Below are 15,104 nucleotides of genomic sequence, written 5' to 3' on the forward strand. Positions count from 1 at the left end.
TATTAAAGACTACTAGAACCCACTGGATTCTCCAATTACCTGGAATGAACTACAGACTAAATAAAAACCCTCCAACCCAAAAAGACCTCTGGTGTTGATGGTATCTTCAATGAAATGTTCTAATATACAGACAACAAATTCCAATTGTCTATACTAAAACTGTTACATTATCATTAGCTCTTGCATTTCCCCTCAATATTTGTAACCAAAGGCATGATCACTCTAATCCACAAAAGTGGAGACAAATTTGATTTAATAACTACCGTGGGATATGTGTCAACAGCAACCTTGGGAAAATCCTCTGCATTATCATTAACAGCAGACTTGTACATTTCCTCAGTGAAAACAATGTACTGAGCAAATGTCAAATTGGCTTTTTACCAAATTATCGTACGACAGACCACGTATTCACCCTGCATACCCTAATTGACAAACAAACAAACCAAAACAAAGGCAAAGTCTTCTCATGCTTTGTTGATTTCAAGAAAGCTTTCGACTCAATTTGGCATTAGGGTCTGCTATACAAATTGATGGAAAGTGGTGTTGGGGGAAAAATATATGATATTATAAAATCCATGTACACAAACAACAAGTGTGCGGTTAAAATAAGCAAAAAACACACACATTTCTTCCCACTGGCCGTGGGGTGAGACAGGGATGCAGCTTAAGCCCCACCCTCTTCAACATATATATCAACGAATTGGCAAGGGCACTAGAAAAGTCTGCAGCACCCGGCCTCACCCTACTAGAATCTGAAGTCAAATGTCTACTGATGATCTGGTGCTTCTGTCACCAACCAAGGAGGGCCTACAGCAGCACCCATATCTTCTGCACAGATTCTGACAGACCTGGGCCCTGACAGTAAATCTAAGACCAAAATAATGGTGTTCCAAAAAAAGTCCAGTTGCTAGGACCACAAATACAAATTCCATCTAGACACCGTTGCCCTAGAGCACACAAAAAACTATACATACCTTGGCCTAAACATCAGCGCCACAGGTAACTTCCACAAAGCTGTGAACGATCTGAGAGACAAGGCAAGAAAGGCATTCTATGCCATCAAAAGGAACATAAAATTTGACATACCAATTAGGATCTGGCTAAAAATACTTGAATCAGTTATAGAACCAATTGCCCTTTATGGTTGTGAGGTCTGGGGTATACTCACCAACCAAGAATTCACAAAATGGGACAAACACCAAATTGAGACTCAGCATGCAGAATGATGCGAAAATATCCTCCGTGTACAACACCAAATAATTCATGCAGAGCAGAATTAGGCCGATACCCGCTAATTATCAAAATCCAGAAAACAGCCGTTAAATTCTACAACCACCTAGAAGGAAGCGATTCCCAAACCTTCCATATCAAAAGCCATCACCTACAGAGAGATGAACCTGGAGAAGAGTCCCCTAAGCAAGCTGGTCCTGGGGCTCTGTACACAAACAGACCCCACAGAGCCACAGAACAGCAACACAATTAGACCCAATCAAATCATGAGAAAACAAAAAGAGAATTACTTGACACATTGGAAAGAATTTACAAAAAAAACATTTGGCTCTAAACAGAGAGTACACAGTGGCAGAATACCTGACCACTGTAACTGACCCAAACTTAAAGGAAAGCTTTGACTATGTACAGAGTCAGTGAGCATAGCCTTGTTATTGAGAAAGGCCGCTATAGCATGTCTTCTCTTGAGAGTCAGGTCTGCCTATGTGCACAATGCCCACAAAACGAGGTGGAAACTGAGCTGCACTTCCTAACCTCCTACCAAATGTATGACCATATTAGAGACACATATTTCCCTCAGATTACACAGATCCACAAAGAATTCAAAAACAAACCCGATTTTGATAAACTCTCATATTTATTGGGTGAAATACCACAGTGTGCCATCACAGCAGCAAGATTTGTGACCTGTTGCCACAAGAAAAGGTTGACCAGTGAAGAACAAACACCATTGTAAATACAACCCATATTTATGTTTATTTATGTTCCCCTTTGTACATCATTACAACACTGTATATATACATACTATGACATTTGTTAATGTCTTTATTCTTTTGGAACTTCTGTGGGTGTAATGTTTACTGTTCATTTTTATTGTTTATTATCTACTTCACTTGCTTTTGCATTGTTAACATATGTTTCCCATGCCAATAAAGCCCCTTGAATTGAACTGAATTGAGAGAGAGAGAGGTCAGAGACGAAGTAACAAGGGAGAAAAAATAAATTGATCGCAAAGGAGAAAGAATCATTTGGGAATGTTCAAGATGAGGTGAGGAGGGTGACAAAGGTAGAGGGATCAGGTATATTTGGCCCTCTTAAGTCTGACTAGTATGAACCGTGTAAGAACTGGTCATTTGGACTATTTTTACTCAAACATGTCTACATTAGGGCTCCTGCTAAGAAAACACATTAGAACACCAATCAAGGATTGTGTGTGTGTGTGTGTATGTTGGTTCCATTCCCCCTACCATCTTCCAGTGTGGTAGCGTTGATCTCAGAGCTGGACGGGCCTGTGCCGGCCCTGTTGAAGGCCTGGACCACCACTCCATACTGGGCAAACTTCTTCAGGTTGTCCAGGGTGTACACCTCACTGTCCCCTGTAGCCTTCATCTCCACGATACTGTACTGGCCGTTACTGCCAGGCCCGTTCTCACGGTAACCAATCTGGTAACCCCGGATCACCCCGTTCTGAAGCTCCTGCCTGGGGGCCTAGAGGGAGAGAGGGAGAAGAGAGGGATGAGAGAATGAAAGAGGACAGATATGTGATTCTGTGGCGAGAACAGATATGTGATTCTAGGTTTTAATTTCAGACTGGTCCACGACCTGTAAAGAGCATCTCATGTCATATTGCTATGATGTTTGTAATAGTCTTGAATCTTGAATCTACAGGTGGTTTTACCTTCCAGGTGACGCGGATGCTCTGTGAGGTCATAGGCCGGAGGAAAACCTCCATAGGAGGACCATCGGGCTCTGGCGGGAGGAAACGAGAGATAGTCAATCTTTTTCAGTGCAGTCAAAGGTCATCTTATCGATATTCGTTTGTGCGTGTTTGTGTGTGTGCTTGTACAGTGCCTTCGGAAAGTATTCAAACCCCTTGACTTCTCCCACATTTTGTTAGCTTCTTCCATCTCCACAGAGGATTTCTAGAGCTCGGTCAGAGTGACCATCGGGTTCTTGGTCACCTCCCTGACCAAGGCCCTTTTCCCCCGATTGCTCAGTTTGGCCGGGCGGCCAGCTCTAGGAAGAGTCTTGGTGGTTCCAAACTTCTTCCATTTAAGAATGAGGCCACTGTGTTTTTGGGGACCTTCAATGCTGCAGACATTGTTTGGTACCCTTCCCCAGATCTGTGCCTCGACGCAATCCTGTTTCATAGCTCTACAGACAATTCCTTCAACCTCATTGCTTGGTTTTTGCTCTCATAGGTGTGTGCCTTTCCAAATGAAGTTGTAGAAACATCACAAGGATGATCAATGGAAACAGGATGCACCTGAGCTCAATTTCGTGTCTCATAGCAAAGGGTCTGAATACTTATGTAAATTAGGTATTTCTGTTTTTTATTCTTAATAAACTGGCAAAATGATCTAAAAACCTGTTTTAACTTTGTCCTTATGGGGTATTGTGTGTAGATTGCTGAGGGTTTTATTTAATAGATTTTAGAATACGGTTGTAACGTAACAAAATGTGGAAAAAGTCAAAGGGTCTGAATACTTTCTGAAGGCACTGTGTGTGTGTGGTTGTGTTAGACTCACGTGCTTCCTCTGTGCTGATGGTGAGCTCCTTGCTGGCTTGACTGTGTCCGATCTTGTTGTAGGAGAACATGCGGATGCTGTAGACTTGGGCAGGGTGCAGATCCACGATGTTGGCCTGGTTATTGGTGGGAGAGATCTTACGGGTGGCATGCTTCAACTCCCATGGATCTGCGTGTGTTTATGAGTGTGTGTGTGTGTGTGTGTGTGTGTGTGTGTGTGTGTGTGAGAGAAGATACATTAGAGAGAAGATACATTAGTCGGTTATAGTTATGTTCTCAGTACCGACTAATAGTCAATCCCCAGTTGAACCCCCGCTGTCCCCTGGCATACCGGTCTTGTTCTTGTACTCAATGTCGTAGCTGGTGATGATGCTGTTGCCGTCAAATCTCTGGGTCCAGCGCAGGTTCATACTCCGATCCTTCACCTCCCTCACCTCCAACTCTGGAGGGTCTGGGGGCTCTGTGAGAGAAAGCGGGAGAGAGAGAAAGAAAGAAAGAAAGAAAGGAGAAAGATGTAAGGTAGAACCCTTTTTAGTTCCAGGTAGAACCCTTTTTAGTTCCATGTAGAAAGGGTTCTAAATGGAACCAAATATGGTTCTACCTGGAACCCAATAGGGTTCTCCAATGGGGACAGCCGAACAACCCTTTTAAGTTCCAGATAGCACATTTGATTTTAAGAGTGTAGAGGGAATAGAACATTAGCATAGTGTGAAAGAAAGCAATCCTGTACTGATTTTTGCTCTCTCCCGATTCATGTCACAGTAAGCAGGTAGTTGTCTATTCACTAGGCACCAAACGGAAGAAAACAGACTGAAACAGGGATGATTACCTGAACTAGCATTTTCCATTGCAAAACGCTTTGCTACGGTGTGCGCTAATGAATGTGACCCGAGCATTTCCATCTGGGTGATTGTCTGACCCACTGACCTTGCACAGTGAGCTGGATGAGTCCCCGTCCCTCTCCATATGAGTTGATGGCATGGCAGGAGAAGAAGACCGAGTCACCACGTTCTGCTGGCTTCAGCTACACACACAGACAGAGACAGAGACAGAGACAGAGAGAGAGAGACTACGTAAAGACACTTCCATACACATCTCATCTGATCTCAGATCCTCAATTTGGTGTATCTGATGTCCTAACCCTCTAAATGGTGTGTGTGTGTTATCTGTGTGTCTGTTTCTGTGTCTGACTGTATGTTTGTGTGTGTGTGTGTGTGTGTGTGTGTGTATATGTCTACAGTATACAGTGGGGAGAACAAGTATTTGATACACTGACAATTTTGCAGGTTTTCCTACTTACAAAGCATGTAGAGGTCTGTAATTTTTATCATAGGTACACTTCAACTGTGAGAGAAGGAATCTAAAACAAAAATCCAGAAAATCACATTGTATGATTTTTAAGTAATTAATTTGCATTTTATTGCATGACATAAGTATTTGATACATCAGAAAAGCAGAACTGAATATTTGGTACAGAAACCTTTGTTTGCAATTACAGAGATCATACGTTTCCTGTAGTTCTTGACCAGGTTTGCACACACTGCAGCAGGGATTTTGGCCCACTCCTCCATACAGACCTTCTCCAGATCCTTCAGGTTTACGGGGCTGTTGCTGGGCAATACGGACTTTCGGCTCCCTCCAAAGATTTTCTATTGGGTTCAGGTCTGGAGACTGGCTAGGCCACTCCAGGACCTTGAGATGCTTCTTACGGAGCCACTCCTTAGTTGCCCTGGCTGTGTGTTTCGGGTCGTTGTCATGCTGGAAGACCCAGCCACGACCCATCTTCAATGCTCTTACTGAGGGAAGGAGGTTGTTGGTCAAGATCTCGCGATACATGGCCCCATCCATCCTCCCCTCAATACGGTGCAGTCGTCCTGTCCCCTTTGCAGAAAAGCATCCCCAAAGAATGATGTTTCCACCTCCATGCTTCACGGTTGGGATGGTGTTCTTGGGGTTGTACTCATCCTTCTATTCCTCCAAACACGGCGAGTGGAGTTTAGAGCAAAAAGCTCTATTTTTGTCTCATCAGACCACATGACCTTCTCCCATTCCTCCTCTGGATCATCCAGATGGTCATTGGCAAACTTCAGACGGGCCTGGACATGCGCTGGCTTGAGCAGGGGGACCTTGCGTGCGCTGCAGGATTTTAATCCATGACGGCGTAGTGTGTTACTAATGGTTTTCTTTGAGACTGTGGTCCCAGCTCTCTTCAGGTCATTGACCAGGTCCTGCCGTGTAGTTCTGGGCTGATCCCTCACATTCCTCATGATCATTGATGCCCCACGAGGTGAGATCTTGCATGGAGCCCCAGACCGAGGGTGATTGACCGTCATCTTGAACTTCTTCCATTTTCTAATAATTGTGCCAACAGTTGTTGCCTTCTCACCAAGCTGCTTGGCTATTGTCCTGTAGCCCATCCCAGCCTTGTACAGGTCTACAATTTATCCCTGATGTCCTTACACAGCTCTCTGGTCTTGGCCATTGTGGAGAGGTTGGAGTCTGTTTGATTGAGTGTGTGGACAGGTGTCTTTTATACAGGTAACGAGTTCAAACAGGTGCAGTTAATACAGGTAATGAGTGGAGAACAGGAGGGCTTCTTAAAGAAAAACTAACAGGTCTGTGAGAGCCGGAATTCTTACTGGTTGGTAGGTGATCAAATACTTATGTCATGCAATAAAATGCAAATTAATTACTTAAAAATCATACAATGTGATTTTCTGGATTTTTGTTTTAGATTCCGTCTCTCACAGTTGAAGTGTACCTATGATAAAAATGACAGACCTCTACATGCTTTGTAAGTAGGAAAACCTGCAAAATCGGCAGTGTATCAAATACTTGTTCTCCCCACTGTATGTGTGTGACTCACCTTCAGCGTAGACAATACTTCATCACTCTTCTCATTGGGGCTGGTGGTGATGGCGTAGCGAGGGTTACGGTCGGGGTCGATGACCGTGTCACCACGCTCCCAACGGATGATGATAGGCCATTCCCCCCTCGCTGTGCAGTTCAGCTCCTTAATCTGTCCCTTAATGGCCATGGTGGTGTTAGGGTGTGACGTGATCATTGCTGGGACTGGAGAGAGAACGATGCAGGGAAGAATGAAGGTGGGAAGGATGGCGGGAGTGACAAGGGAAATAATGGGACAGAGTCCGATAGGGAAATACAGGCAGAGTTTTTCGTTATACATGCGTTTCCACCAAAATATAAGAATCAACTTTCGCACGAAGATCATTTTAAAGGAGGGATGAAATTAATGATTTAGCCTTGGTTTTAATCCTCCTCATTAGGAAATGCAGCTGAGAATGAGATTGAAACAGTGTAACCAAGTCTTGTGTCTGGATTTAGCCTTGGCTAGCAAGCTAGCCAACTTCTTTGGCCAGTGTGTCACCATTGGCCTCAGCTGGCCAGTGTGTCACCATTGGTTTGACTTTGGATAGCCTATCTGTGGGGCTAGTTAGGGACTGTCAATATATTCCACAATGTAAATGGGACAATATTTTCATGTTGCACACCTTTTAGTCTTCTCATTAATTTAAAGATTTCAATGTTTGTATATGAATGTCTACTATATATCATTGGTTTGAGGTTAAGTCATTGCAATTTGGAGCTATTGAACATTTAAAATATTGTTCCATGTACATTGTGTAATTTACTGATGATCCCTAACTAGCCCCATAGGGATATCCAAAGTCAAACCAAATTTACCATGAGCATTATGATTGAGTCACTTGCAGCTGTGCTCCGAATTGATGATTACTTAGGTGTTGCCAGCTGTGGGTATGTGGGCAGGGTTGAAATAAACCCAACCCAAGGAAAACTGCTACACACCCTTCATTTTGTGACACATTTTTTAAATTATCTTGTAAATCTCAGTTTTGGACGGGACTAACTTTTTGACCAAATGTATCCTATTTACACTTAATAGTCGATTTTGACAATGGAATAAATGTTTCTTACTCATAATCATAATAAGTCACATTACCTAATGGTTACATTTTTGATAATTTATTAAAAAATAATAATAATAATTAAGCGCCAAAAATCTGGTGTTTCTATGTCAAACAGTTGTGTTATATTTCAGTCTTCTGTGATGTACACTACCGTTCAAAAGTTTGGGTTCACTTAGAAATGTCCTTGTTTTCCATGAAAACATACATGAAATGAGTTGCAAATTGAATAAGAAATATAGTCAAGACGTTGACAAGGTTATAAATAAATATTTTTAATTTAAATAATAATTGTGTCCATCTTTGCTTTCGTCAAAGAATCCTCCATTTGCAGCAATTACAGCCTTGCAGTCCTTTGGCATTCTAGTTGTCAAATTGTTGAGGTAATGTGAAGAGATTTCACCCCCATGCTTCCTGAAGCACGTCCCACAATTTGGATTGGCTTGATGGGCACTTCTTACTGCTCCCACAACATCTCAATAGGGTTGAGATCCGGTGACTGTGCTGGCCCTTCCATTATAGACAGAATACCAGCTGACTGCTTCTTCCGTAAATAGTTCTTGCATAGTTTGGAGCTGTGCTTTGGGTCATTGTCCTGTTGTGGGAGGAAATTGGCTCCAATTAAGCACCATCCACAGAGTATGGCATGGCGTAGCAAAATGGAGTGATAGCCTTCCTTCTTCAAGATCCCTTTTACCCTGTACAAATCTCCCACTTTACCACCACCAAAGCACCTCAGACCACCACATTGCCTCCACCATGGTTGACAGATGGCGTCAAGCACTCCTCCAGCATCTTTTCATTTTTTCTGCATCTCACGAATGTTCTTCTTTGTGATCCGAACACCTCAAACTTAGATTCGTCTGTCCATAACACTTTTTTCCAATCTTCCTTTGTCCAGTGTCTGTGTTCTTTTGCCCATCTTAATCTTTCCTTTTTATTGGCCAGTCTGAGATAGGGCTTTTTCTTTGCAACTCTGCCTAGAAGGCCAGCATCCCGGAGTCGCCTCTTCACTGTTGACGTTGAGACTGGTGTTTTGTGGGTACTATTTAATGAAGCTGCCAGTTGAGGACTTGTGAGGCATCTGTTTCTCAAACTAGACACTCTAATATACTTGCCCTCTTGCTCAGTTGTGCACTGGGGCCTCCCACTCCTCTTTCTATTCTGGTTAGCGCCAGTTTGTGCTGTTCTGTGAAGGGAGTAGTACACAGCGTTGTACGAGATCTTCAGTTTCTTGGCCATTTCTTGCATGGAATAGCCTTCATTTCCCCGAACAAGAATATACTGACGAGTTTCAGAAGAAAGGTCTTTGTTTCTGGCCATTGTGATCCTGTAATCAAGCCCACAAATGCTGATGCACCAGATACTCAACTAGTCTAAAGAAGACCAGTTTCAATCAGAACAACAGTTTTTAGCTGTGCTAACATAATTACAAAAGGGTTTTCTAATGATCAATTAGCCTTTTAAAATGATAAACTTGGATTAGCTAACACAACGTGCCATTGGAACACAGGAGTGATGGTTGCTGATAATGGGCCTCTGTACGCCTATGTAGATATTCCATAAAAAATCTGCCGTTTCCGGCTACAATAGTCATTTACAACATGAACCATGTCTACACTGTATTTCGGATCAATTTGATGTTATTTTAATGGACAAAAAAATTTGCTTTTCTTTCAAAAACAAGGACCTTTCTAAGTGACCCCAAACTTTTCAACGGTAGGGTATATAAAGGGTAATATTGGGATGTAACCTCTGTGTGACCCTGATTTAGCCCACTGCAGTAAAAGGTTAAGTCCATTAGGCAATGGAGGAACAATTATCTTAGTGCCTAAGATAATTATGCTTTGGGAAACTCATCTCTGTATGATAAAGTAGCATCACAGTAAAGTAGAACTATAGTCAATGATAAGAACTAGAGTGCCAGTCAAAGGTTTGGACACACCTACTCATTCAAGGGTTTCTCTTTATTTTTACCATTTAGAATAATAGTGAAGACATTCAAAACTATGAAATAACACATATGGAATCATGTAGTAACCAAAAAAAGTGTTAAACAAATCTAAATATATTTTATATTTGAGATTCTTCAAAGTAGCCTACTTTTGCCTTGATGACAGCTTTGCACACTCTTGGCATTCTCTCAACCAGTTTCATGAGGTAGTCAATTAACATGTGTGCCTTGTTAAAAGTTAATTTGTGGAAATTCTTTCCTTCTTAAAACCTCACTAGGGTATTTGGGATGCTAGCCTCCCACCTGGCCAACATCCAGTGAAATTGCAGAGCGCCAAATTCAAATACAGAAATACTCATTATAAAAATTCTGAAAACATACAAGTATTTTACATAGGTTTAAAGATTAACTTCTTGTGAATCCAAAAACCGTGTCAGATTTCAAAAAGGCTTCACGGCAAAAGCATACAAATCATTACAAACAGTAACCAGCCAAGTAGAAGAGTTACACAAGTCAGAAATAGATAAAATGAATCACTTACCTTTGATGATCTTCATATGATTGCACTCAGAAGACATTAATTTACTCAATAAATGTTTGTTTTGTTCGATAAAGTCTCTCTTTATATCCAAAAACCTCTGTTTTGCTCGCGCGTTTTCTTCAGTAATCCACAGGCTCAAACGCAGTCACAACAGGCAGACAAAAAATCCAAATTGTATCCTTAAAGTTCATAGAAACATGTCAAACAATGTTAATATTCAATCCTCAGGTTGTTTTTAGCCTAAATAATCGATAATATCTAAACCGGACAATAACATCGTCAATATAAAAGGTAAACAAGAAAGGCACTCTCTCGGTTGTGCGCATGAAAAAGCTCTGTGACACTGCAGGGTCCACTCATTCAGACTGCTCTTACTCCCTCATTTTTCAGAATACAAGCCTGAAACAATTTCTAAAGACTGTTGACATCTAGTGGAAGGCATAGGAACTGCAATTTGAGTCCTAAGTCAATGGATGCTGTAATGGCATTGAATAGAAAACTACAAACAAAAAAAACTACTTCCTGGATGGATTTTTCTCAGATTTTTGCCTGCCAAATCAGTTCTGTTATACTCACAGACACTATTTTGACAGTTTTGGAAACTTTAGAATGTTTTCTATCCAAATCTACCAATTATATGCATATCCTATCTTCTGGGCTTGAGTAGCAGGCAGTTTAATTTGGGCACGCTTTTCATCCAAAATTCCGAATGCTGGCCCCTACTCTAGAGAACTTTTAATGTGTTTTAGCCAATCAGTTGTGTTGTGACAAGGTAGGGGGGTATACAAAAGATAGACCTATTTGGTAAAAGACCAAGTCCATCTTACGGAAAATTTCAAGAACTTTGAAAGTTCCTTCAAGTGCAGTCGCAAAAACCATAAGGCGCTATGATAAAACTGGCTATCATGAGGACCGCCACAGGAAAGGAAGACCCAGAGTTACCTCTGCTGCAGAGGATAGGTTCATTGGAGTTACCAGCCTAAGAAATTTCATCCCAATTAAATGCTTCACAGAGTTCAAGTAACAGACACATCTCAACATTAACTGTTCAGAGAAGACTGCATGAATCAGGCCTTCATGGTTTAATTGCTGCTAAGAAACCACCACTAAAGGACTCCACTAAGAAGAAGAGACTTGCTTGGGCCAAGAAACACGAGCAGTGGACATTAGACCGGTGGAAATCGGTCCTTTGGTCTGATGAGTCCAACCGCTGTGTCATTGTGAGACGCAGAGTAGGTGAACGGATGATCTCTGCATGTGTGGTTTCCACTGTGAAGCATGGAGGAGGAGGTGTGATAGTTTGGGGGTGCTTTGCTGGTGTGACACTGTCAGTGATTTATTTCGAATTCAAGGCACACTTAACCAGCATGGCTACCACAGCATTGTGCAGTGATACACCATCCTATCTGGTTTTGGGCTTAGTGAGCTCATTTTGGGCTCATTTGTTTTTAACAAGACAATGACCCAAAACACACCTCCAGGCTGTGTAAGGGCTATTTGATCAAGAAGGAAAATGATGGAGTGTTGCATCAGATGACCTGGCCTCCACAATTACCCAATCTCAACCCAATTGAGATTGTTTGGGATGAGTTGGACCACAGAGTGAAGGAAAAGCAGCCAACAAGTGCTCAGCATATGTGAGAACTCCTTCAAGACTATTGGAAAAATATTCCTTGTGAAGCTGGTTGAGAGAATGCCAAGAGTGTGCAAAGCTGTCATCAAGGTAAAGGGTGGCTACTTTGAAGAATCTATTTAGATTTGTTTAACACTTTTTTGGTTACTTCATGATGTGTTATTTCATAGTTTTTATGGTCTTCACTATTATTCTACAATGTAGAACATAGTAAAAATAAAGACCCTGGAATGAGTAGGTGTGTACAAACTTTTGATGGGTACTGTTCATGCCTTCCTCTCTCATACTCAGTTTAGTGGGAACTGTGTGAATAAGCACCAGGAAGGATGTTCACTCTACCTATCCCTCTCTCCTCCTCTTCAATCACTCACATACCATCCTCTTCAGCTCCTCCCTTACTCCTCACACACACAATCGATCTCCGCTGTTTTGTTTCCATCATTTATTCATCCCTCCCTGCCTCCTTTCCTCCCTCCGCCGAGCAAAACGGACAGAATTGAGGGAGGCAGGAGGAGAGGAACGGTTCAATCAACAGCACTAACACCGCCTCAGAGAGAGAGAGAGACGGAGACCGAGAGAGAGAGAGAGACGGAGACCGAGAGAGAGAGAGAGAAAGAGAGAGAGGGAGAGAGAGAGGGAGAGCCAGAGAGAGAGAGAGAGAGAGAGAGAGAGAGAGAGAGAGAGAGAGGGAGAGCCGGAGACAGAGAGAGAGAGAGAGAGAGAGAGAGAGAGAGAGAGAGAGAGAGAGAGAGAGAGAGAGAGAGAGAGAGAGAGAGAGAGAGAGAGAGAGAGAGAGAGAGAGAGACGGAGACCGAGAGAGAGAGAGAGAGAGAGAGAGAGAGAGAGAGAGAGAGAGAGAGAGAGAGAGAGAGAGAGAGAGAGAGAGAGAGAGAGAGAGAGAGAGAGAGAGAGAGAGAGAGAGACACAGTGAGAGTGACACCTACACAGCAAGTGAGCGAAGCAGAGGAGAGAGCTAGAGCAGAAACGAGTGAGAGCAAGATACAGTAAGGTAGAGAGTGAGTGAGAAACATCTCAGCTCTCTGTCAAGTTGCTGCAGGAGGACAGTCTGCTATTTAAAGCTAGATGCAGGTCAGAGGCTTCAGAGGCAAACATACATGATAAGAGCACTTTATCAACACCACGAGCGTTTCGCTACACCCGCAACAGCATCCGCTAAACATGTGTGTGTGACCAATACAATTTGATTTGATTTGATGAGCACAAAGGTGTGTGTGTGTGTGTGTGTGTGTTTAGATGCTGATGTAACTGAAAGCCAGTGCAGGGTCGACAGATTGATTGCAGATCATGATGAAAGACAAAGTGTTTTTTGAAGACTGATCCCTAGAGTCATAAAATCCATCTCTCTCTCCTGTTCTGTGTTGTATCATCAGTATATTCATGGTCACTCTCTCTCTCTCTCTCTCTCTCTCTCTCTCTCTCTCTCTCTCTCTCTCTTTGTCAGTATAGCTAACTATGGTAGTGCTATCAGAGTCGCCTCATTGCTTTGACACACTGAGTGACTCATGAGAGAGAGAGAGAACACAAGAGGGAAACTGATACTCGAGGCTGACTGGAGTGTTCCAGCCCTCACTGAAGCCATCTTATGGTGGTTCTGTGTGGCTCAGCTGGTAGACACACTGACTGTTGTAAATCACTTTGGATAAACGTGTCTGCTAAATGGTATAGGACATCTGAACGGTTTGAGGCTGATATCAAACACGGCGAGATACACAGTAACGGCGAACGCTGTAAATCAACGGGTGAGGATGGGTACCTTTGGCGTGCTTCTACATGACTGGGGGGGGTATCCGTGGGATACAAATAGCAAAGCCATGATCTCTATACCAGGAAGGTATGTTAAACCAGAGGAGTAACAATCCTTATTTTTATCAACTCCTATCAGCTAGTTTTCTCCATTTTCTTTGATTATGTTCCTCACTGTGTGTGGTTAGGTTGCAGTCAGACTCACTCTTGACCACGCTTTTGCCGATGTCAGAGCTCACTCGGTGTGCGTGGGGTTGAGAGCATGTGGTTATGGTGTGTTTTTTTTGGATTGTCACATAGAGCCGATAGGTGCAGTGAAATATGTTGTTCTACAGGGTCAGCCATAGTAGTACAGCGACTGAGGGTTAAATGCTTTCCTCAAGGTGACAATTACAGATTTTTCAACTTGTCGTCTCGGGTATTGGAACTAACGGCCTTTCGTTTACTGGCCCAACGCTCGAACCACTAGGCTAACTTTCGCCCTGGTGTGTGGTTGAGAATGTGTACTTGTGGTCCGGGTTGCGGGTCAGACTCACTCTTGACGGTCAGGACCATGCTCTTGCTGATGTCGGAGCCCACCCCGTTGGAGGCCTGACAGAGGTAGTAGCCCCGGTCCTCCTCCAGGACGTGACGAATCAGCAGGGAGCCGTTCCCCATGATCTGGATCCGACCGGTCAGAGGCACTGGGTGGTACTGCTGGGGGTTCCCTGTACCTAGCAAGGGGGGGAATTTCACTGATGATTGCAGTATGGTTATCAAGATCATAGTCCACTATATTATAATCAGCTGGTAGACGCACTGACTGTTGTAAAATCACTTTGGATCAACGTGTCTGCTAAATGGTATAGGACATCTGAACGGTTTGAGGCTGACATCAAACACGGCTAGATACACAGTAACGGCGAACGCTGTAAATCGACGGGTGAGGATGGGTACCTTTGGCGTGCTTCCACATGACTTTGGGAGGGGGGTATCCGTCCACGGAGCAGTTGAGGACCCCCGCCTTGCCGTAGATCCCATCCTGGTTATTGGGCTGGACCACAAACTGAGGAGGCACTGTAGGGAGGGGAGGGAGAAGATTAAACTAGGAGCCTGACGGTATGTCTGTCTGTCTGTCTGTCTGTCTGTCTGTCTGTCTGTCTGTCTGTCTGTCTGTCAACCGGCCCTGTCTCACCTGTGACAGTGAGCTGCCTCTCAGAGCTGACGGTGGGTCTGTCTGTCTGTCTGTCTGTCTGTCTGTCTGTCTGTCTGTCTGTCTGTCTGTCTGTCTGTCTGTCTGTCTGTCAACCGGCCCTGTCTCACCTGTGACAGTGAGCTGCCTCTCAGAGCTGACGGTGGGTCTGTCTGTCTGTCTGTCTGTCTGTCTGTCTGTCTGTCTGTCTGTCTGTCTGTCTGTCTGTCTGTCTGTCTGTCTGTCTGTCAACCGGCCCTGTCTCACCTGTGACAGTGAGCTGCCTCTCAGAGCTGACGGTGGGTCTGTCTGTCTGTCTGTCTGTCTGTCTGTCTGT

The 15,104-nt window shown here is 43.4% G+C and overlaps 1 protein-coding gene across 4 annotated transcripts in view; it reads right to left on the bottom strand.

Moving 5' to 3' along the window:
- LOC139547720 (cell adhesion molecule DSCAML1-like) overlaps nucleotides 1–15,104 on the bottom strand; it is a 160,805-nt gene that overhangs the window by 25,914 nt on the left and 119,787 nt on the right. For all 4 annotated transcript variants that reach the window (XM_071356737.1, XM_071356735.1, XM_071356736.1 and 1 more), the window contains exons 11-18: nucleotides 14,533–14,652; nucleotides 14,133–14,309; nucleotides 6,624–6,829; nucleotides 4,685–4,781; nucleotides 4,089–4,217; nucleotides 3,759–3,926; nucleotides 2,909–2,979; nucleotides 2,478–2,718 (exon numbers count right to left, since the gene is read on the bottom strand). In XM_071356737.1, the coding sequence (XP_071212838.1) occupies nucleotides 2,478–2,718; nucleotides 2,909–2,979; nucleotides 3,759–3,926; nucleotides 4,089–4,217; nucleotides 4,685–4,781; nucleotides 6,624–6,829; nucleotides 14,133–14,309; nucleotides 14,533–14,652 (1,209 nt within the window). The remainder of the gene's footprint in view (nucleotides 1–2,477; nucleotides 2,719–2,908; nucleotides 2,980–3,758; nucleotides 3,927–4,088; nucleotides 4,218–4,684; nucleotides 4,782–6,623; nucleotides 6,830–14,132; nucleotides 14,310–14,532; nucleotides 14,653–15,104) is intronic.

Source organism: Salvelinus alpinus, chromosome 21 (genome assembly GCF_045679555.1).
Source record: "Salvelinus alpinus chromosome 21, SLU_Salpinus.1, whole genome shotgun sequence".
Lineage (NCBI taxonomy): Eukaryota > Metazoa > Chordata > Actinopteri > Salmoniformes > Salmonidae > Salvelinus > Salvelinus alpinus.